Here is a 23,142-nt window from a genome sequence, read left to right as displayed (position 1 = left end):
GGTATGTGTAGAGCGTCACATCAGCCCTAGACTACCTACCTGGACAATGTGAGAAAGAAATAAATTATCTTGTCCAAGCAACTGTTATTTTGGGTTTTCTGTCAATCCCCACTGAACCTACTACTAACAGATCCACAGACCTAGATACATATATAGAATTTTAGTCTGTGAGACCATTGGCATTGGACATCAGTGGGAAAGGGATGAAACAACCAGCTTGACAATAGGGAGTAGGGAGAGTATCCTCCAACTTACCACCCACAGTTAAATGAATTACAAATGGATATAAATGTGACAAACACCTCTTTAAAAGTTTTATAATTAAATGCAAAGAGAATATCTTTATCAAATTGAGGTAGGGAAAGATTTTTTAGGAGATAAAGGGTGAAAACCACAAAGGAAATTAACATGTAAATTAGCCAACATCAAAAATTTAAACATCTGTATGTCAAAGAAACTATAAACAAAAGTAAAAGACAAGATCAAGATAGCAGAGTGAGATGCCTCAGGGCTCCACTCTCCCCCCCCCCCCCAAGCTTTGAATAATCAGCAAAAAGTGGAGGAAATTTCTTGCTCAAAGCTCCAGAAAACAGTTAAAGGCTTGCAGAAACAGGTGAGTGCCAAGTCAAGGAAAAGGCTATGAAAAGCAGTAGGATCTAGTGGTGCCTTGACGGGCCCCTCCCACATCCATTCGCCAGCTTGGCACAAAGCCAACTGCACTCCCAGTAAAGTCCCAGTTCCAGAGAGAGTAGAGTAACCCTCATGCACATACTGGAAGCATCTATGTCTGGCACAATCTTATGGTGGCAGCCTGAAGGACTGAACCAGGATACTTGTCTCAGGTTCTCCATCCCAGAACTTGCCCTGTGTATAGAAGGCAGCTCACCAAATTCACCTACAGAACACTGTGGGAGAGTAGTCAAATCATGACTACATGGGGCAAGGGACTGCTGTCTGTAGGATATATAGTACAGTGCCTGGGACCATGAAGAAACTGTTTCCTAGGGAAGAGGGGATATTTGTATTTGTGTAAACAGAGGAATTCCTAGGGCCACACATGCATGCCCAAGGCAAGACTCATGTGCAGAAAGGGTCAGGGAGGCCCCTATGCTTGGCCTGGAGCTATTCTCTGAACTCACTGTATGGGTAAGCCCTGAGGAAAGTACTCACACATATCAGTCTGCAAAGACTGAGAAAGGTGTTTTATTTATTCTTTTTTTTTTTTTTGCTCCTTGCATTCAAGGAAAGATCTGTTATAACATTGGATACAAGCTTAAGGAACAGGTGCCTCAGAGTCTAAATTCCAGTAATACATTAAAATATCAAAATTTCTGGTTTCAACAAAAGATGATAAAACACACAAAGAAACAAAAATTGATGGCCGAGGCAAAGAAGATTCAAGCATCAGAAGCCACTGATGAAGAGGACCAGACCCAGGTCATACTAAACAAACACTTTAAAAAAAGAATAAAAAAAGGTCCTAAATATGCTCAAAAAGCTAAAGGAAAGCACGGAATTATAGGAAATCAGGAAAATCATAGACAAAGAGAATATCAATATAGAGATGGAAATTATGAAAAGGAGCCAAACAGAACTGAAGACAACAGTAACAAATATTAAAAATTCCTTAGAGGGGGTGGGTTCAAAAGCAGATTGGAGCTGGCAGAAAAAAGAATTAGTGGACTTGAAGATAAGGCTATTGAAATAATTCATCCTTAGGAGCAGAAAGTAAGAAGAATGAAGAAAGGTGAACAGAGCATGAGCAACTTTTGGGACACCATCAATCAATGCAGGCATTGTGGAAGTCCCAGAAACAGAAGAAAGAGAAAGGGGCAGAGAGAATATTTTGAAGAAATAATGGCTAAAAACTTCCCAAATTTAATGAAAGACATGAATATATATATATACCCAAGGCACTCCAAGCAGGATAGACCCAAATAAACCTATACAGTAACTTATTGCAATCAAACTGCCAGATGTCAAAGATAAAGAGAGAATTCTGAAAGCTGCAGGTAAGAAGCAATGTGTCACATAAAAGGGAGACTCAGTCAGATTAAGTGCTAATTTCTCACTGGAAACTATGGAGGTAAGAAGGCAGAGGGATTACATATTTAAAGTGCGGAAAGCAAAAACTACCAACCAAGAATTCTATACCTGGCAAAACTGTCTTTCAAAAACAAGGGGGAGATTAAGACACTCCCAGATAAAAGCTAAGAGAGTTTGTCACCACTAGACCAGCCCTATAAGAGATACTAAGGAGAATGCAAAAGAGAATTGAAAGGAAAGAACACTAGACAATAGATTGAAGCTGTGTGAAGAAACAGAGATCTCTGGTAAAGTTAATGACAGTGGTGAATATAAATGCCAATACTTTTGGATTTTTGTTTGTAACTCCACTTTTTACTTCCTATAGGATCTAAAAGGCAAATGCATAAAATGCAATGGTAAGTCAGTAGTTCTGGACTCAGTGTATAAACATGCAATATTTGATAACTACATAAAGATGGGGAGACAGAGGAATATGGGAACATAGTTTGTATATACTATTGAAGATAAAGTAGTATCAAAGCAAACTGGACCGTTACAGATTTAGGATATTAAATTTAAGTCCCTTGTAACTCCAAAGGAAATACTGGATAATATGTAAGCTCATAGAGTGACAGAAATTAGAATACAGGTTGCCAGGGGTTGAAGCAGAGGAAATGGGAAGTTAGAGGATAATGACTACAGGGTTTTTATTTGGAGAGATGGGAGTTTTAGTAATGGAGGGTGGTGAGGGTAGTACAACGTGATTAATCTCACTGAATGGTATATTTGGGGATGGTTGAAATGGGAAACTTTATTTTATAGATATGTTCCCACAATTTAAAAAAAGAGAAAGACAATGTCAATTAAATGCAATAAATGGTCCTGGACAGGATCTATTAAGGGAGGAGAAAAGGCTCAAAAGGATATAATTGGGACAAATGAAAAAAACTGGAATATAGACTGTAAACGTCATATCAATGTTAAATTTCTTGAACTGGATAATTGCTCTAAGGTGGTTACATAACTGAATATCTTTGTTCTTAGGAAAAGTACATGGAAGTATTAAGTGTTCAAGGAGCATAATTTATACAACCTAAACTCAAGCCTTCAGAAGATGGATGGATGGATGGATAGATAGATGGGTTGAGAGATAGATGGATGAATGGATAGTTATTTTTTTAACTGTCTTGTAAGTTTGAAAGTATTTCAAAATAAAAAGTTTTTTTTTAAAAAAAGAAGTGAAAGAGAAGCACCAAACCTGGAGGCTGCACTCCCTGGTGCTGTGTCTGTGTGGTGGGGATGGGACACTGGTCCAATAAGTTGTGTCTTCTTTTTTCTAAGTTGTGTCTTCTATTTTCTTCTCAGACAGTGACAGTGCATATTAGCTTATCAAAAGCTCTGAGAACTATTACAGAACCTCTTTTCCAGTATGGAACTCACCATTCCCCACAGTTATTTGACTGTGTGTGTGTGTGTGTGTGTGTGTGTGTGTGTGTGTGTGTGTATGTGTAACATCTATGAACTTGCCCTGGATATGGAAGGAATACTTGGAAATGTTGCCGTAAGGAGTGACACTTTGCCTGATGTGAGAAATGATTATTGCATTCACCTTTGTGTCCCTACAGGTAACTCACTCTCTCAGTAGTTCTGCCCAGCAGCAGTATCTGAGAAAGAAGAAAGAGGAGGAGGAGGGGAGAAATAAAAATAAATGTAGGGTTTTGGGAAATAAGAATAATTTTCCTAGTGGAGTGAACATATCCCAAGAGAAGGAAGCCAGCTTCAGTCTGGGCTTTTCCTTCATACATACACTGGCTGAGTCTTCTAGAAGTGGACATTTGAGACATACTCAACTAGAGAAAAAAAGACCATTTTAATGATAATTTAGGGTAGATCCCAGAGAGTAATGATGCAGAAAGTGGCAGTCAGTCGGGATTGATTTCTTGCCAGTTATAAGAAAAGGAAAAGGAAAAAGAAACAGCAGATATGGTCTGGGATGATCAAGTCAATGTTGATTGGTCACTGTCTCTGGGGTCAGCCATTAAGACCTTTGTAGTCAAGAGAGGAAATTTTATTAAACACTGCGGTCGCAGTTGATTCGTCTGAGGGGGGGGGGCGGCCGGTTGCTGAACCCTCGGCTATCGGCGTTGCTTGGAGGGTACCGGCGGCGGGGGCTCTTTCCCGGAGGCGAGGGCGAGGCGGGGGACTTGGCCAGGTCCCCGGTGGGAGGCGTGCAAGGTGTGGAGGGCGGCGAGAAGGGAAAGATAAGACACTCTTCCTCCAGTAAGGGTAGAACAAAAGGACCTTTATTCCGGGGTGAGCACAGGTTATATGGGCTGGCATAGAGGGCGGGGGTTGTTACAAGCCAATGCTGAGGGGATAAAGGCTAGGATTGGTTCTGAGAGGGTGCGGAGGTTAGGATTGGTTCTAAGAGGGCACGGAGGTTGTTCTAAAAGGTGCAGGAGTTGCTCTGGCAACGGTGTCTGGCAACAATGTATGCGCACTGGTGGTGATGGGAGTTGCATTGGCAACGGGGAGTGTACGGGCAAGATAAGGAAGTGGGGGAAAGGGCGGTTGGGGGAAGGGCGGTTTCCTCCGGCAAGCCTCCCCCACCGGTGGTATTTTGGGTGAGGAAATGGGGCCTGCCTTCGACCTCGCTTCCTTAGGTCCGGGGGGCTGTGGAGGACACTGACCGCCCGTACCCACTACCCTCCCTAGGGGTTGCGCAGGTCCCCTAGCCCAGACCTGGTAAGTCGAGGTATATGCTCAGTAACCCGCAAAACACTGTATTTCAAGAACAGTTTAAAGTGCTTTACTTATTTCATCTCATTTTATCTGGTGACATGGTGTTTTAGTTTGCTAAAGTTGCCGAAATGTAATATACCAGATATTGGCTGGCTTTCAACAATTAGTTCACAAGCTTACAGTTCTGAGGCCACGAGGGTCCAAATTAAGGCATCATCAAGACCCACCTTCTTCCTGAGACTGGCTACAGGCGATTCTGGACTTCTGGTTTTCATTGCTTCCAGCTTCTGGCTTTAGTGGCTTCCTTTCTGTTTCTGTGGCTTTTTTCCTCTGAATTTCATCCTCTTATAAAAGACTCCAATAAGAGGATTAAGATCCACCCTGAATGAGGTGGGTCACATCTTAGGTTAAGATCCTACTCACCAAAGATCCTAGTTACAATGGGACCCACAGGAATGGATTAATTTTAAGAACATAATTTCCTGGGGTCCATAAAGCCTCCAAGCCATCATATATGGGTACTATAATTCTCATTTTTAGGATGAGGAAAGGGAGGCACAATTAAGTAATTTAAGATTACAAAGCAAGCAAAGGGTGGAGACAGGATCCCAACCCAGGCAGTTTGCCAGATCTAGATTCGTTAACCACCACTCTGCCCCACTTCTCTTGTAGATAACTACAACACAGCATGTGAAACCCCATGATAGAGAGAGGAACAAAGTGAAATCGTTGAGTCAGCAAGATTCTGTGGGATGTCAGCCCACCTTAATGACAAGCTACATTTGCCTGAGAGCAAAAAGGGAAAGTCAGTGGGAGGCGGAGGGGGAGGGGGGGACTCCTTTTAAAGCTAGATGTGCCAACTCCAGATGTGGTCTTTTGGCACCTCCAGCCAGCACAAATTCCTGAGTGAGGTGGGGGGTCAGGTTGTTTCTCAGGAAGATATTGGGGGTGGGGGGATGTGTGGACGTGGGTTGAGGCCACTGGAGGGACAGGGTGCAAACCTTGCTATAATCCCAAAGGGTGGAGAAAAGCAGAGAGGGGGAAAGAAAAGGGGAAATTTTAGAGGATTTGGGACGAGCTTCCTGTAGATAGAAAGATACGGAGCCTCCAAGGCCTCCGACTTGGGTAAAGGTGGTTTTCTGAGTTTTGTTCACGTTTTAGGTACTCAGATTAGCAAAGAGAAGGTACTGTGGGCACGCATTGGGAGCCTCTTTGCACAGTGTTGGACTCCATTAAGAAGTTTCTCCTAGCCCTTTTCAGCGGGCAGAGTGATGGTCATTTGCAATCTGATGCCTTGACCATCGAGCTTCGCTTTTCTATTGCACGAATCCAGGCCTGAACTGCGCATCCTGTGTGTTTGTTGCGCAAGGTGCCCAAAGCTGGTCCCTTGCCCGAGAAGGCCGCCTGGCCGGACGCGCGGGTCCCGCCCCAGTTCCTGCCCTGACTCTGGCAAGAGCATCAGGTGGGGCCCAGGGTACAGGCAGACGAGGTTGAGGCGGCCTCTCCCGGACACGAGGGCCTTCCTCAGGTCCTCGACATTCTGGCCGGTGGTCCCAGCGCATCTGCAGGCTCTGGCTGGGTAGAGGCGGCTTGGTGGGGGAGACCCGGGGCACACGCAGCGCCCTACTCCACTCTTCGCGGAGTCGGCTTCCTAGCGCGCGAACCCCAGGACACCCCACCCGGGCTCGGCCCCAGCCTCCCAGGGAGACGCAGCAGGCCAGCGGGTACCGGCCAGCGTCTCCCCGGGCACCGCCCGCCAGACCCCCCAACTCGCGGACTACAAGTCCCAGCAACCCCATAGCTGGCACCTCGTGTCTCTCAGCGGAGACCCCGGGCTGTCCAAGTGGCCGGGCTCAGGCTGCGCTGGTGGCCGGGCCGGGCGGGGAGGCCGGTCCCGCGGGCGGGGGCGGGGGCGGCTCCGCGGCTTCTCCCGCCGCTGCCGCCAAGGGGAGTTTCCAGGAAGTGGCCATATTGGATCCATTCAGCCGCAGCCTCCCGGGCGGAGCGCGTCCCGCAGCCGGCTCGTCCCCGTCGCGGCCCCGGCGCTCGCCTTGGCTCGCCCGCCCGGTGCGGAGCTCGCCATGGCAGCCACCGACCTAGAACGCATCTCGGTGAGAGCCCGCCTGGACCGCGATGCGCGCAGGGGAGGCGCTGGGCGCGGGGACGGGGCCGCCCTGCAGCTGGCCAGGGGGCGCGAGCCGGGCTGTCAGCGCCGCGCGGCCGGGCCTCGACGCCTGGCTGGTTCCCAGACTCCCGGAGCTAGCGCTCGGCCGAGCTCGTCCTCGCCGGGCGGCTGGCCGGGGTCGCCCCCCTCAGGCGCAGGGGAGACAGGCCCCCTTTCGCGGGAAGGAGCGAAGACCCGACTGGCTCCGGGCAGGTGCGAGGACAGACTGGGCCTCGGGGACCGGAGAGGAGGGGTCAGGATACTCGGGGCGCCCACCCCCCAGGATATTTCTCTTTGTACAGCTGGGGAGATTCTTAGCCGCGCAGGTGCTGTTGGATGGGCGCAACCCGTGAGGATGAAGCCTTAGGGGTCCCAGGGAGCCCATCAAATATGCTCTGGGCAGTTGGAGACTTGCGTCCTGAGGCCCCTGGGCCTGTTTTTCCTACCCCTACTCCCACCCCCTCCCCACCCCAGTCCTTGGCGCCTGGATCCTGGATGCGACTCCAGGCAGGTCCGGCCTCAGTGGTCGGGTCTGCGGCAGCCATTCCCCAGGAACTGGAGCGATTCCAGTTAGCCTAGTGGGCGTTTGCTTGGGCCCCTGTCCAGGTCTGCCTTCTGCAGGGCTGACGTCCTTTGTGGCCCATGCAGGGGTCTCTCTGGGCCTCAGCCGGCCAATAAGACAACTTCTTAAAGGTTTTTAAAAATTCACTCAGAGGGAGGGAGGCCTTTTGGCGGTTGTGTATGCAAATCCCTTGGTGTCTAAGGCTGGATCTGGGTGTGTCTGGGAGGCTGGGCTGTGACAGTGAAGGAAGCTGTGTCCTCTCGCCAGCATGTGAGGCCCTGGTCTGTGGAGAGGGGGAGGGAGGGCCTGGGGCTGTTGGGGGTGGGGGGAAGGAGAGGGGAATGCTGAATATGAGACTGATAAGCAGTTGGTTCTGGGCTAAATAAGGGAGCCAGAACTTATGTAATTAATGCTATAAATAATGCCTTCTGAATTTATATATGTAAATTTTCCCTTTAATCTGAAAATATATTTGTTGGTCTACTTTGGAAATATTCATAACTAAAGCAGGAGCTCTTGATTTCATAATTTCTAGTATTTTATTCCCAGTGGAGAAGGGGTCTGTATATCAGTTAAGTAAGTTTAAATACATGAGAAGCAGATTCAGAGGTCAGGCAAATCAGAGTCACCTCATTTCTGTGCTGTAAATTGGAATTTATGTACCTGAGGAGGGCAGCGCTTGAATCCTAATAGACCTGATTAGCTGGCAACCAAGAGACCTGCAGGTGCATGCACATCTGTGTGCGTGTCCATGAACTGGGTGCATTTTCTGTGCCCAGCTGACCAAAAAGTTATGTTTGGGTCCCATCTGCGGCCACAGTGTGCTCTAAAAGTTAGTCTTGCAGGTGGGTAGAGTGTACAGAGTAACCAGAACCAAACTGCCTGGGATGAATCCCAGTTCAGTACGTCAGTTTTCTCATCTCTATAATGGGATAAAAATACTACCTCCTTTATAGGGTTATTGTGAAGATTCGATGAGATAATCTGGGCCAGGTGCTTAGAGCAGTGTTTGGCACATGGCAAGGGCACAATGAATGACACATGATACCTAGTGTCAATGTGGATGTGAAGACAGAACCTCTGTGTAAGAATTGGCTTTGCTCTGTTTCACGGTGCCCTCCCCAGGGGCCCCCATCACTGCCTGTCCAGAAATTGCTTCAGAGACTCAGCTGAGATGCCCGGCTGCACTGCCAGGCTGTCGGCTGGAGGAGCCCTTCCATTCAGCCTTCCCTGTTCATTCTTGGACCATTTCTGTGAGGAGCTCAGGTATTATCCCCATGGAGGGCTGACTCAAGGGCATGGAGCCTGGGCACAGGGGCCTTGGTGACTGTGCCAGGTTAAGCTGGGTGTATGAACGCCTTCCACGCCCTTCACGTTCTGGGCCATAAGTCTCCTGGGAGGGCTTGGACAGGGTTGACTTTGGGTGGAGACTTCGGGTGGAGTTTGGCCTGAATTTAGGAGTCTGGACTCCATTCCTCCCCGTCTTGTCATCCTGGGAAAATCATCTTCTTCTCTTGGCCTTAGTTTATGTGTCCTTCCTATAAGATGGGGATGATCATACTGATGCTTTTTGAAGAGCTTGCAGAAGGTTAATTATGGTCTGTGGCACATTTGGAGAGATGCTGAGGTATCTCAGCAGCTCCGGGGAACATTGGGCCACTCACTGACCAGTGTGGAGCAGTGGCCATGAGGCTGTGGTCAGCTGGGCCTGTGGCAGGCCCCCACTGCTTCTCCAGCTAGCTCAGTGGTCAGACAGCCCCAGATGGCCCAGGAGCTGTCCCAGCCTGGAGCTCAGATGTCCACACAGAGTTGCCCTCAGTACTTTGAGATCAGTGTGTGTTGGTTTTCCATGTCCTTTCACAGACTCTCTCCGGTGTAATCAAGCACACCACCAATCTGTCTGTCCTGGCCATATAGCATGGTGTGACCCCCACAGGTCCAGCAGCCTTTACATCCTGGCTGGGCCCTTCTCAACCCTAGACCAGCCATGGGATTACAGTCCATGTCTCTTGTATGTGCATGTCTGGGACAACCCTCTGGGGAGTATCTCTTCTCTCTTGTCCCCCTAGGGCAGCCAGACTCCTGTCCACTCTTGCTTTGCCCTTCCTCCTTTCTGGGCCCCTGATTCTGAGGCCTTGCCCCTTCCTACTCCCAAAGGCCACCTCCTGTATTTCTCCCATCAGAATCTTATGAGGCAGGTTCAGACTCTGTGGTGAGGGATCCTTTAGGGCTTGGGGAAAGGGGAAGAGGGGGAGGAGGAAGAAGCATGCAGCACGCCGGCCTCACGCCTGGCATTCCTCCCAGCCAGGTGCGGTCGCGGTTACTGCTTCTAGGGGGAGGGGCGGCCGGTAGCTGAGCCCTCAGCTCTCGGGGCTGCTTAAAGGGTACCGGCGGCGGGGGCTCTTTCCCGGAGGCGAGGGCGAGGCGGAGGACTTGGCCGGGTCCTCGGCGGGAGGCGTGCAAGGTGTGGAGGGCGGCGATAAGGACAAGACACTCTTCATCCAGTAGGAGTATGCGCCAAAGAGAGTTATTCAAGGGTGATTACAGGTTATATAGGCTGGTAAGAAGGGCAAGGCTGAAAAGGAGGTGAAGCAGCCTTAAATGGCAATATAGAAGGGAGAGGGACTAGGATTAGTTCTAAGAGGACGCAGGAGCCGTTGCAGCGGGCGGGAGTTGTTCTGGCCACGGTGCATGCGCGCTGGCGGTGGCAGGAGTGGCCTTGGCACCAGGGAGTGAGTGGGTAAGATAAGGAAGTGGGGAAAGGGCAGTTGGGAGAAAGGCGGTTTCCTCCGGCAAGCCTCCCCTGCCAGTGGCATTTTGGGTGAGGAAAAGGGAGCTGCCTTGACCTCGCTCCCCAGGCTCGGGGGGGCTGCAGAGGGCACTAACGCCCGTACCTACTACCCTCCCCAGGGGGTGATCAGGTCCCCTGGCCCAGGCCTGGCAAGCCGAGGTACAAGCTCAGTCACCCGCAATTCCCCTTTCTTTTCTAATTAGAGGAAGAGGCTTTACCGGAGAGGCCCACTAAGGGTGAGGGAAGGGGGAGGTTAGGGAAGGGAAAAAAGGGGTTGACGGTGGCTCAGCGAGGCTGGAGCTTAGTGTTGGTGTGGTGCCCGGGCGCTTGACAATGGCTTCGCTGCAGCGAGCTGGGCGAAGGTGAGGGGTTTAAAGTTCAGGGGTTCAGAGAAGCTGGAACTCGAGGTGAGAGCGATGTTCAGGTGATTGAGAAGGGCCTCGCGGTTGGCGAGTCGACCGGTGGCGTTGAGGTCGCGGAGGGTTGGCTGTCATCTTGGAGTGGGGGGCGTCAGAGGTGGCGAGTCGCTGATACTTTTGAGCGCAGGTTTCTTCGACTCTGGAGACAAAGGTGGCGAAAGGCTTACTCGGCTCCTGGAAGAGCTTGGTGAATTTATTAGGCCGACAGGCAGAGCAATTGGCAAACGCGCGTAAGGCGATGCCTCTGAGGATAGTTCAGAAGGTGGCAGGGACATTAATATAAGCAGACGCATTTAGAAACGCTCCAGTGCCCATATAGGCTTCGGGGGGATGATAGACTCCAAGGGCTGCGTCTTGCTCACTTTGCTTAGCTGCTTCTGCCTGGAAGTGAGCACGCCAGTCAACAAACTGACCGGGGTTAAGAATGGAACGGGCAAGCGAGGCCCAGTCTTGGGGGATGCAATAGTCCATGCCGAGATCCTGCAGTATTTGGGAAGCGTATGGGCTACCTAACCCGTCCTCCCTGACGGCCCTGCGAAGCTGCTTGATAGTATCTGAGTCAATGGGATACCAGTCATACGGTTTCTGTGGGGTGGGGGCAAGGTTAAGAGGAAAGCAGCGAAAAGCACGAGAGAAAGGAGGACGCGCTTGCAGAGGACTTGGCGCGGGAGTGGGGGTAGGTGGAGCGTTGCCCCAAGGGTTGCCTTGAGGTGTAGAAGGCAGCCAGGGGTTGTTAGTCAGCAGGGTGGAAGGAGCGGCGGCAGCTGCCGGTAGCGGCTCCGAGGGGGAGCTCGCCGAAGGGGGAGGCGGGAGTGGGAGGCCCCAAGCGTCGCAAGATGGCGGCGCGGTGGGCATGGCTAAGACACAAGATGGTGGATCAGCCCCGCCCTGTGAAAGGGCGGGGCCCAAGGCATAAGATGGCGGACTAGCTCCGCCCTGTGGAAGGGCGGGGTAAAGCGTATGCGGTTTCCGGCCCAGCTTAGGGCTGACGTCATCGCCGGAGCATTTCCTCCCCTCGATGGAAAAAGAAGGAGGAAGTTCGCCATCTTGGCGTGGCGCAGTGTTATTTTGCTTTTTGGGAGTCATCTCGAGCGCGTTGTTAATCTGCTCGACTAAGGACTCCGTGTCCGAGTCATGATTTGAATTAATATCGCTGTCTGAATCTGTTGGCTGGGTTGATAGGGCTTCCTTGGATTTAACGGGGCCTCTATCAGGGGGGAGGGAGCCTTGAAGGCAGGAGCGGATGGTTATCAAGGTGGGGAGCAAGCCGGGAGGGAAGCGCTTGCTCTCATGTTCCATGGCGTTAGTGACTCGATCAATAAGACGATCATAAGTAACAGGGTCCCAGAGATGGCAAGTGGTGAGCCATGGGTTAAAGGGCAGCAGGAGGTCCCAGTACACTTGCAGCTGCCGAACAGACACTTTGTAGCGATGTGTGTCTAGGAGACCCGCTAGAGCACGAACTTGAGGTGCCTGGCACGTAGACAGACGATTACCCATAGCTGAGGGGGGAGGAGGGGGAGTTGTTTACCGAGCAGAGAGAATGAGATAAACCGTGGCCGCAAGGCCGAAGGAGACGGCGAGAGCGGAAAGCAGTGCCCTTTGGCAACGGGAGTAGTCGGGGGGGGGGGCGGTTGCAAAGAGGCACACGGCACCAAATGAGGAAATAAAGATACAAAGAACTACAGCAAAGTAATGGAGGGGAAGAGGGAGAGCGTTAGGAGGAACGGGGGTCATAGAAGTGCGCATACAAGAGGACGAAGAGAGCGTGGGGGAAGGGAGGAGTTCCTACTGGATAAAGAGAGCGTGGGGGAAGGGAGGAGCGGCCTCGGAGCAGTGAACCTCCCACAGCTCCGGAAGTGGCGAAGGAGAGGCGGCCCTTACCTTGCAGGCGAGGAAACGGGAAGCTGGAGAGGCGTCCGGGCGAGCGGGCGACCTGCCGAACTGTTGTGTGGAGACACTTCCTCACACGGGGCACCAGTTGCGGTCGCGGTTACTGCTTCTAGGGGGAGGGGCGGCCGGTAGCTGAGCCCTCAGCTCTCGGGGCTGCTTAAAGGGTACCGGCGGCGGGGGCTCTTTCCCGGAGGCGAGGGCGAGGCGGAGGACTTGGCCGGGTCCTCGGCGGGAGGCGTGCAAGGTGTGGAGGGCGGCGATAAGGACAAGACACTCTTCATCCAGTAGGAGTATGCGCCAAAGAGAGTTATTCAAGGGTGATTACAGGTTATATAGGCTGGTAAGAAGGGCAAGGCTGAAAAGGAGGTGAAGCAGCCTTAAATGGCAACATAGAAGGGAGAGGGACTAGGATTAGTTCTAAGAGGACGCAGGAGCCGTTGCAGCGGGCGGGAGTTGTTCTGGCCACGGTGCATGCGCGCTGGCGGTGGCAGGAGTGGCCTTGGCACCAGGGAGTGAGTGGGTAAGATAAGGAAGTGGGGAAAGGGCAGTTGGGAGAAAGGCGGTTTCCTCCGGCAAGCCTCCCCTGCCAGTGGCATTTTGGGTGAGGAAAAGGGAGCTGCCTTGACCTCGCTCCCCAGGCTCGGGGGGGCTGCAGAGGGCACTAACGCCCGTACCTACTACCCTCCCCAGGGGGTGATCAGGTCCCCTGGCCCAGGCCTGGCAAGCCGAGGTACAAGCTCAGTCACCCGCAGCCAGGCACTCCTCCCATCTCCACTTTAGCCCCAGCACCATCTGTCACTTCCGTTGTCACCCCTGTAATCTTGACACTTCCCCAGGAAGCAGGCTATCCAGGGAGTGCTGTTACCCTCCCTGAAAAAAGAGCTGGTGGGGAGGGACTTGGGAGGCAGCCCCTCACCTGAGTGGGGGCCAAGGCCTCTGCCATAGAGTGAGAGATCCCTGTCCTGTAAAAGTGGCCAGTAACCTCCTCACTGAGCTATTTAAAGGAGACATGAGAGCTAAACAAGAGATGTCTGCACAACTCTCAGTTCCTGGTGGTGTAGAGGAGCTAAGAGAGCACCACCTGTAAGACCATCCACTTCAGGAAGGTCTGCCTGGGACCTTGATTGGAATGGGTCAGAGCTGGGAGGCTGGTGGGAAGGCCTGGATGATCCAAGGGAACACATGGTGAGGGGCTGACCAGGATTGGAACAGAGAGGGTGGTGAGAAGGAGGCTGAGCACAGTGCCAACAAGAAGGGAGCATGGGTGCAGCCTGGAACCCCAGGGCTTGACTTTTGTCAGAAGTTTTCCATGGCAGGGAGGGTGCTGGATGCTTTGCACTCATCATCTTGTTCATGCCGACAGCCCATGGTTGGGTGAGGATGCAGACTTTGTTCATTGGCCAGTAAAGGGTGGGTCTGAGACTCAAACCCCAGCACCAGAGTACCCCTTGGGTTGGCACAGAGGATGGAGCCCTATGACTGTTGAGCCCTAGGATAGGCTAGGTGGAGGTGTGTGGGGCAGCAGCTACCATGAATGTGTCTGTGGCCTGGGTCCAGTGGCCAGAGGTGAGCAGCTGCAGGGGACAGAGCAAAGGACCTGTGGGCTGGCCTGCCTCTGCCTGCCCCCTGCAGTCCCACTGGCCTTCCTGTCTCTGTGCTGCCAGTTTGGGTCTCGGGAACCCTTGGTGTGGCCCTCAAGGCACCAACTTGCCAGACAACCAGATGTGGAACCAAGCAGGCCAGGAGGAGACATATTTCCCTGGGGAAGGAACCCCTCCCAAGGTCAACATGCCCTTGTAGTAGAGCTGAGTGCTTTTTGCTGGCTTTTTCAGGAGCCATCTGCATTTTCAGGGCTCATGTGATGAGCAGTGGCTGGGAGGGGGTGACAGAGGGCAAGGCATGGGGCATCTTGGCTATAACCATTGCTGCTCTAGTGCTTTTGGGGCAAGCTAGATACTCTCTTCCTCAGAGCACATAGCTTCCAGGGTATTTCTTGGCTCCTATCCTGGAGGCCAATTTAGAGGGATAGAACCAGAGGAGGAGGGAGTAAGGGCCCACTTCAGATCATACCTGGCTGGCTAGTCTCTGATGGGCCTCCTAGGTTTGGACCATCTTGGGCCTGAGGTCCAGGAGGGCCATGGCCATGGACCCCGGTCCACTTGCCAGACCTGGCTGTGGAGTTGGAAGGTTCAAGCCTGACACTCTGCTTGTTGTGGGGGATAGGGGGGTGGATAGGGTGAAAACAAAGTATGACAGTGCTGCCCCGAGCTTCCACCGGCCCACACTGGTGCCCATGCATTTCTCTACCCCTTTCCAGTACCGACGTCCATCCTGGGCTTGGAGGGAAGGTGGGTGGGCATGCACAGGGGGCACCTTTGTTGCCCACCTCCCCCCTTCCAAGGGTGTTCCCTCATTTGCTGTGGAACAAAGGCTGCTTCCTTCCTGCACTGAGACCTAGACCACTCGTGGCTTCCACTGTCACAGGCAGTGGTGGCTGCTGCTGGAGGCCTTGAACCAAGAAGAAATACGAACGCCTGGAATTCCAGTACTTTCCAGGGTCCAGAGGCACCTTCCCATCTGCCGCACCGTGGGCTGGACCCCACTCCCTTGCAGGTGGCACAGCAGAGCCCCAGGATGTGCCTGTGTCCTAGGCCTCAGGGTTGGGCCCAGGGACCAGCAAACAGGGTTGGTCCCAGGGACCGGCAAACAGGCCCTTGGCCTCCTGGAAACCTGATCTTGACGTGAGAATTGTAAAACACACCATCCCAAATTAACAGAATGTAGCCTGGCTATGTGCAGAAAGGAGAAAATTGGCTCAGGCCTCTGAAGCCAGTTTGCTTCTTAGTGAGACAGGGAAGCAGAGAGAATGGAGTATCAGGTTCAAGGGAGGTGGGCAGCCTTGGATTCCTGGGGGGAATTTTGCTCCCAAAGTTCCTTCTCTTCCCAGGATGGGGTGGGGGATAACTAGGGTTCTCCCTTTTGGGGCCCGGCTGCCGTCTCTGCATTATTGTCCAGCATCATGAAGATTGATTCCCACTGTGTATTCTCCCAAGTTTTCTATTGCCGCCTTAGGAGAAATGCTTCAGTTCTCAGGTGCCCTCTTGCTATGGGACAGGTATATCTTACCTCCATTCTTTTCTCCCAGCCCAGGGTGGCAGCATCCCCACCCCCACCCTTTCATTCACATCCCCTTAGTTATTTCCCGTAACCTCTGACCTGGGCTTAGAGACTTGCTGTGGAATCCTGGGACCAGAGCCGAAGCCTTTCCTGGGAAAATTCCTAGGATTCTTCTCTGGGCTCAAGGACAGTTGTGCTCGCGACCACGAGTTCTGGCCAGAGGCCCCTACCACGAGTTCTGGCCAGAGGCCCCTACTCTGGCTATTTAAGGCCCAGGCTGCTTGGAGCAGCTGGAGCTGGGAGTCGGGTGGTTTGTGCCAGCAACCTGGGTGGAGAAGGTTCCCAGTGGCGCAAGCCTCCTGGGTCCATTGCTCAACAACATCACTGGGCCTCCCCAGGGCAGGAGCTCTCCTGGGGAGTGGGCTTCCTGCCTGCCTGGCAGGTTGCACAGCAAGCCCCATGCTGGGCGTGGGAGCCTGGGTGGGAGAGCAGTGTCTGAGGACCTGGGGTGGGGGCCTGCGTTTTTCCAGGATTCAGGAGTCTAATATACTTGTGGTGGGGCATTCCAAAATTCTGCCTCACTTCTTGGTAAAAGGGGCAGCTCCTCTTGGCCGGCAATTAGGGCTGCTCCTGAAGCTCAGACAGAGCATTTCCTGGTCAGGAAAAGAACGCCCTAGTTATCCACTGGGCTGCATAACAAAATACTGTTCTCCACTTTGTTCTGGACAGCCAGGCCTGGGGGAATGCAGCCGGCCTTGGCAGTTATTATTTTGGTTTTTGTCTTTGATGTGCCAGAGAAATGATGACACTGAAGCCCAGAGCCTGGCTCAGGAGCCAAAAGCTTGCTAGTGATTAGAGAGGGGATAATGGTCCCGTGGAGATTCCCATCGTATGTGTGTAGAGCTCAGAGCTGCTAACTCACCCTCTGTCCTGGTGCTTTGAGGACAGTTAGAGCCCCCTGAGTGGCCACCCCAGGGAGCTGGGTTTGTGGAAGCAGCAAGTCCACCTCTTACCAGCATCTGAGTTAAGTTGTCCAGCCTGGAGTCTCCTCCCCTGAACTCGTCTCCGGTGAATGGAGACAGTGGTGCTTTGTCCTTCCCACTCACTCCTCTCCCACCAGACCCAGCCTATAGACTGTCAGGCTGTGGGCCTGGTTCAACCCCTAGCCATGTTGTGTTGGATACTCATAGTATTTAGCAATTAAGGGATCTAGATTTATGGATCTTCTCAAAAAATTGGAAGATTGGGCAACACTGGGCCTGCATTCCCACTGTCAGCTGTAGTTGTGGAACCACAGCTGCCCTGGATAGAGCACAGGCTCTGCAGCCCCCGACGGTTCCCCTCTCCCTGCGGGACTCCACGCTCAGCCAAGTCAGCGGCTTTCTTCCGTCCACCAGAGCCACGTGGCTAACAGTATGGCTTTTGCAGTCCTGCTTGTCCTTTCAAATCCTGGCATCACACTCCTGAGCTGTGTGATCTTGGGCAAATTACTTATCTAATGTCTTGGTGCCTGAACTGTGTCATCTGTACAATGGAGATAACAGCCCATCTCATAGGGCTGATGTCTGAATTAAATGAGACACTGGATTAAATGAAGCACTCGATAAATGTTAGCTATTACTATTATTATTGTTATTATTACTATACTGCTCTCCTTCACTCCTTTACATTACCTGCCTGGTGCCTGTAGCCATTTGAATTTAGACTGGATTAGACCGATCCTCAGGTCAGAGGTCTGGGGTCTCATATTTTTATTCTTAGCAGCCATCCAATAAGTGGCACACAGCAGATGTGCCTGGTGAGTGTGTTGAGGGCTGAATGAATGATTTGGGAACCTTCTAAGAGTAGGGGAGACGGTACAGCAGAGGATTTGGGACAAAGGCTTGACCCATCCTCAATGCTCTGCCCTAGTGAGTTCCCTGGCTTCTGTGCACCTCAGTTTCCTTGCCTGTAAAATGAGGAGAATGATGCCATTTTCCACACAGGGTGGAGAAAAGACCAGATAGGAGACTGTGTGTACATCACTTAGCTTAGTTAATGCACATGGTGGTCTTCAGTGAGATGTTGATGTCATCGTTAACATCTATTCATTCCTTTTAGTTGTAAACACTGAGCAGCTTTACCTTCCATGCCATCCCTCCTCTCCTCGGCGCTCCTTACTTTCTCCCTGTTCCTCTGCATTCAAAGGGTTTCATTTTGGAGACTCTAGCAGTCAAGATGCTGTCAGTTGTAAGTAATAGATAACCCCACTCAACTGGCTTAAGAGGTGAAGGTGATATATGGCCAGAGGTAAAGGGTAAAGCCCAGAGGTAGGGCAGACACTGGCTCACTCTACGATTTTCTTGGCTCTGTCATTCTATGTGAGTGAACTTCAGTCTCAGCCTAGCTCCCCTGAGGGTCACAAGATGACCACAAAGCTCATCCTGGTCATTTGCCTATATTGAGCTAATCATGGGATCATGCTGATTGGCTTGGGATTATTAGGACTCATCCCTGGCATTGGAACTGGGGTTTTACCCACCAATTGCAAGACTGATGGCCACTGGAAGACCTGAAGTTCATTTCTCAGTCAGGTGGTGGTAGCTGAGCAGTGTGGGAGATGCATCTGTGGCTGCTATTTCCTCCTGGGCTGTGACCCTTCTCGGGTTAGTAGAGACACGTGGGGTGGGCACCCCGGAGTGAGCGTACACCTTGGATCATGTGGTCAATGCCAAATGTATAATCAAGGAGAGTGGCATTAGTGATAGTGTGACCCCTTAGAGAAACCAGGAGGTTACATCCGTCTCCTGAGATCTGGGATCAACACTGCCTCCTATGGCCACGCATGTGTGTGTGCATCACACTGCAGACCTGCACTTCCACTGGTCCCTGAGGCTCCCGAGCAGACACTGCTCCAAGTAGGAGACCCCTGGCATGGCAGACACCAGTCTTGGCAACAACCCAGGGATAAATACCTCCCTGTACTCCACACACACCCACAGGGAGTGCTGAGCTGGGAGGCGCCAGGCAGGCGCTGAACGTGGATGGAGGGGCTGTTTATGTGAGACCCTTGAGCCCGGCTCTTGCCCCCTGGAGCTTGGAACTGGTAGGAAGTGGGGAAAATTCAGGAATCGGATGGCCTCTGTTTCTTTCCCAAGGCCTCTGCAGCTGGGGTGTGTGTGTGTGTGTGTGTGTGTGTGCACGCGTACATGCACGCATGTGGTTTCCAGACACAGCTGACTTGGTGGGTTTTGGCGGCAGATGCAGGATGTTGGATTGCATCCTGATTGTGTCACCCTTGGAAGAAGAGGATGAATAAACACATAGCCTTCTCTGCAAGCAGAGCACGCCTTAAATTTTGGAGCTTCTTAGTCTCGCCTGAGAAGAAGAAAGCTCTAGACTGACTGTTCTGTCCTCCATTTGATCCTCAAGCTGCCATGAGCAGGTGGAACAGAAACTAAATAACGGAGCTCTGTGTAAGATGAGCAGCGGCCCCTGGGACTTGACACTGTAGCAGTTGAAAGCAGCATTCAGTAATTCATAAATGTTAGTCGTGCCTAGCATGTTAGGCATAGTGATGGCAGGATGAGAAGACTGCCCCACCCCTCATCCCCGCAATTTTGTAGCCAACTTTGAGAAGCTTATGGAACAGTTGGTGAACCAAGATGCATAAAAAAGATCATAGTGCAACAACCTGACTTGGGACCACAGCCAAGTGAGGGGTCTGGAATGTAAGTGCTTGGCAACCAGGTCAGAGCAGGTACCAGGGAAAAGGTAGAGGGAGCTCTGGAGCCCAGGGAAGGGGCCGAGTTTGTGAGGAGGGCCCCAGACCATGAAGGATTTTGGACCTGACCCAGCACACCCTATGTTCCCCTCTCCGTTTTTGATGTGGCACCAGTGAAGAAAGCTGCGTAGGGGTCCTCTTTGTCCAGTTATATGTGCATCCTAGGGGGACCTGGCTTGAGGGGGTGTGGCCCCCTGGGGATAAGAGTTAGGGAGAAACTGTCAGCTCTAAGAACAGAGGCTCCATTGAGAAGGTTGTTGGAGAACACTCATCTAGAAGTAACCCTGACTTGTCTGAGGAGATGGTATGACTGCTCAGAGAGGCCGTGTGGAGTCCAGGCTGCCAATACACACACGTGGGAGTCAGCGATGCAGATGGGCGATGCAGGTGAGCATAGACCCAGAGAAGGCTGGGTCTGAGTGCCAGGGAGCTTGGAGGGGTCTGGACCAGGCAGCCGGTTGTGGCCACAGAGAGGTCAGGGAGAGATGAGGTGCTGAGGAGAGCCCTCGGCAGAGAGCTGGGGGCCTGGGGAGTGGCCACAGGGCCCTGCTGCCTGTTCCCAAGCCCCTCACCATGTCTGGAGCCACCCTTGCATAAAGGGCTGCCATTGCCCTAATCAGTGTCTCTTGGGGCTCTGCTTGGTTAGGCCTGTTTCTTTCCCTTGGAGCTGTGAGCAGTAAGAGCAGGGTGAGGCTTCAAACCCACTGTCCTGCCCTGTCCTTGTGCTTTCTAGCTGGCAGTCAGGGCAGAGGGGCCCAGGGATGGAGGAGGTATGCTTCTGTCCAACATGGGGCTGTTTGGGGCCTGCCCTCTAAAGGGGCCAAATTGGGGAAGGCTGAGCCTGGGAAACTTCCTTCAGAGGGCAGAATTTCCCCCCTATTCCTAGGGAACTGAGAGAAACTGTCCACCCAAACTGCAGTCTGACCTTGGCCCTCTGCTTTAGGTCCTCGTGGTTTCTTTTTATAGCGCTGTGGGCCAGCTCCAGTGACCCCTTCACTCAGGGCTTTCTGGCCGCTCTCTGCTAAGGCCAAGGCTCCACATTCTCATCCGGAATCTTCCGTCTGAACAGCCAGGACTAGGGTTGGGGTAGGAAGGTGGCGTGACCAAGAGCCTAGGGTGTCTGGGCTAGAACTCCACTGAGAGGCGAGGGGTGGGCCTAGGGTCATGACCCTCTCAGAGTTGGTCCCTGAGACCCAGAGGTTGGCTGTCTGGTAAGTGTCCTTTAGTGGGCCTGTGTGCATGAGGAGCAGAGGGTGCATGTGGAGGCCCGTGAGCACAGCCTCAGGGGGACAGGCCCTCCCATGGACCGTGAGTGTGTGTGGGGGCAGGGGTTATGGCCAGACCTGCCTCTGGCTTGAGTCCCGCTTCCAACAGAAGGGTTGTGAGGTCTGGGAGAGGACGACAGCATCACCCCTCTCGGATATGACCCCGGGAACATACATAGTCTCCAGTCTTGGCTTCTCAGAGTCTTTGTCTATGATCCAAGGGCCATCTGGGATCTCCTCCTTGGTAGGAGGACAGAGGAGTCCTCAGGGTCTGGGTCCCCCTGTACCAGGGGACACTGGACCCCAGCCCCAGGCATCCCTGGCCAGCCGAGGTAAGCTGAGCCATGGGGTGAAAGGGACCTTCCCAAGAAGGGATTCAGGGGCCCTGAGCGCATTGGGCCTGGAGTTGGAGCTCTGGTGCACTCACAGGCATGCCCTGAGATTTGCTGAGAATTCAATGAGGGGCTGCCAGATCGACACAGGCGTAGCCTCATCTGAACTTGGTCTCTCTCCTCAGGGGCCTTACTGCCACTTTCTATCCCTCTCTTGGCAGAATGCAGAGCCGGAGCCCCGGAGCCTCTCCCTGGGGGGCCATGTGGGTTTCGACAGCCTCCCGGACCAGCTGGTCAGTAAGTCAGTCACTCAGGGCTTCAGCTTCAACATCCTCTGCGTGGGTGAGTGTTATGGCCTGGCCAGGGGGCAGCCTCAGACAGAGCCTTCTGGGAGAAGGGTCTTCCCAGGCAGAGCAGAACTGGGGAGTTGGGATGAGGACTCGGTTGGGGTCTCTGCCAGGGTCAAGAACAGAGTTGGATCCTGACTCAGAGTTGTCCCGAGGATTAAACAGGATTAGGCACATGAAAGTGCTTTGTAAACCTCAGGTGTTTATCACAAAGATTTAGATCCATTCATTCATTTGTTTATTTTAAAAACATTTGCTCCTCCCTACTATGTATCAAGGACACTGTGGTAAACATGACTCTGCCCCATTAAGAGTCCATAACAGATCACTGCAGGATTGTGTAGTGAGGGCGCCAAGCAAACACAACCCAAAATGGGGAGGCACATGGTTTCTGAAGTCCCTTGTGGAGGGGGTAGTTTCTGGGAGACAGGGGCAGCAAGGAATGGAGAGGGAGGCCTGCCCCTCTCTCGTATGGAGGCTGCGGGTGCCCAAGTCCCACCCATCCTAGCCACCACCCAGAGACATCCCCCTCCACTCCTGCTCGCCAGGGGAGACTGGCATTGGCAAGTCCACGCTGATGAACACACTCTTCAACACAACCTTCGAGACGGAGGAAGCCAGCCACCATGAGGAGCGCGTGCGTCTGCGGCCCCAGACCTACGACCTCCAAGAGAGCAACGTGCAGCTCAAGCTGACTATCGTGGACGCCGTGGGCTTTGGGGACCAGATCAACAAGGATGAGAGGCAAGAGGCGGGAAGGGCAGCCCATAACCTACCTTGGCTATGTTACAAAACTCTGAGCATCCTCGCTCCCCCATAGAGTGACTGAGCCGCCATACCCTGTGACGAGCGGGGAGGGCCTCTCAGGGAATATCTGAGGCGCTGTGGCCACTAACTGGCCAGGGACTCCTTGGGGGTGGTCAGGAGGTGGGGTCAGGCCCCTGGACCCACTCAGGGGTCCTCAGACAGAAGCTGTTTGCTCCTGATGAGAGAAGGCCGCCGGGCAGTCTGGCTTGGCTATGCCGTGGGCCTGCCCCCCGCCCCACATGCCCGGCTCAGCTGCCAGCCTCCTAGGTGATAGAGCCGTCTCTAGTTACAGGCCCATAGTCGACTACATCGATGCGCAGTTTGAAAACTATCTGCAGGAGGAGCTGAAGATCCGCCGCTCACTCTTTGACTACCATGACACAAGGATCCATGTTTGTCTCTACTTCATCACGCCCACAGGGCACTCCCTCAAGTCCCTGGACCTGGTGACCATGAAGAAACTGGACAGCAAGGTCAGTGGGCCACCACTTCCCCCTGTCCCTTGGGCTCTACAGCCGTTCCTGGGGTGGCGTGTGGTGGCTGCAGCATGGCTCTTCACCGTGGTCGTCAGGGGCTCTCCTGGTAGGGGGCTTGCAGACCAGCCCCTTGGCTTGGTCCTCCCCGTATTTCTCTTGCATCCATCCCTGCTGCTCCAGCAGCCCCCACTGCTCTGGGCTCTTTCTCCACCACTCTGTCACCTGAGTCTGGTCCTGAGCTGCTTCCTGCAGTGGAATCAGTTCTCATTCTCAGCCCCACTGACTTCTGGCCTCCTGCCCCCTCCCTCTGGTTGCCCCCACCCTGACCCTCTTCCCAGAGTATTTCCCATCCCAGCTGATTCTCTCTCAATTCCTAGTTCTTTTGCTCTCTTTATTTCCCCTTTCCTTCGTGCTGTGGATTTCCCTGGGTTCCTCC

At 52.8% G+C, this 23,142-nt stretch overlaps 1 protein-coding gene across 8 annotated transcripts in view; it reads left to right on the top strand.

Moving 5' to 3' along the window:
• The first annotated feature begins 6,972 nt into the window (after window positions 1-6,972).
• Window positions 6,973-23,142, top strand: part of SEPTIN8 (septin 8) — a 28,625-nt gene continuing 12,455 nt past the window's right edge. For 3 of the 8 annotated variants that reach the window (XM_037801282.1, XM_037801285.1, XM_037801284.1), the window contains exons 1-4: window positions 19,847-19,866; window positions 21,298-21,418; window positions 21,972-22,167; window positions 22,517-22,703. In XM_037801282.1, coding sequence (XP_037657210.1) covers window positions 19,861-19,866; window positions 21,298-21,418; window positions 21,972-22,167; window positions 22,517-22,703 — 510 coding nt within the window. In that variant the 5' untranslated portion in view covers window positions 19,847-19,860. Of the gene's footprint in view, window positions 7,148-19,843; window positions 19,867-21,297; window positions 21,419-21,971; window positions 22,168-22,516; window positions 22,704-23,142 lie in introns of those variants that run through there. The other 5 variants (XM_037801288.1, XM_037801281.1, XM_037801280.1 and 2 more) reach the window with 5 other exon arrangements.

This window comes from Choloepus didactylus, chromosome 13 (genome assembly GCF_015220235.1).
Source record: "Choloepus didactylus isolate mChoDid1 chromosome 13, mChoDid1.pri, whole genome shotgun sequence".
In the NCBI taxonomy this organism is placed as follows: domain Eukaryota; kingdom Metazoa; phylum Chordata; class Mammalia; order Pilosa; family Megalonychidae; genus Choloepus; species Choloepus didactylus.
This window is presented reverse-complemented; position numbering and strand designations above follow the sequence as displayed.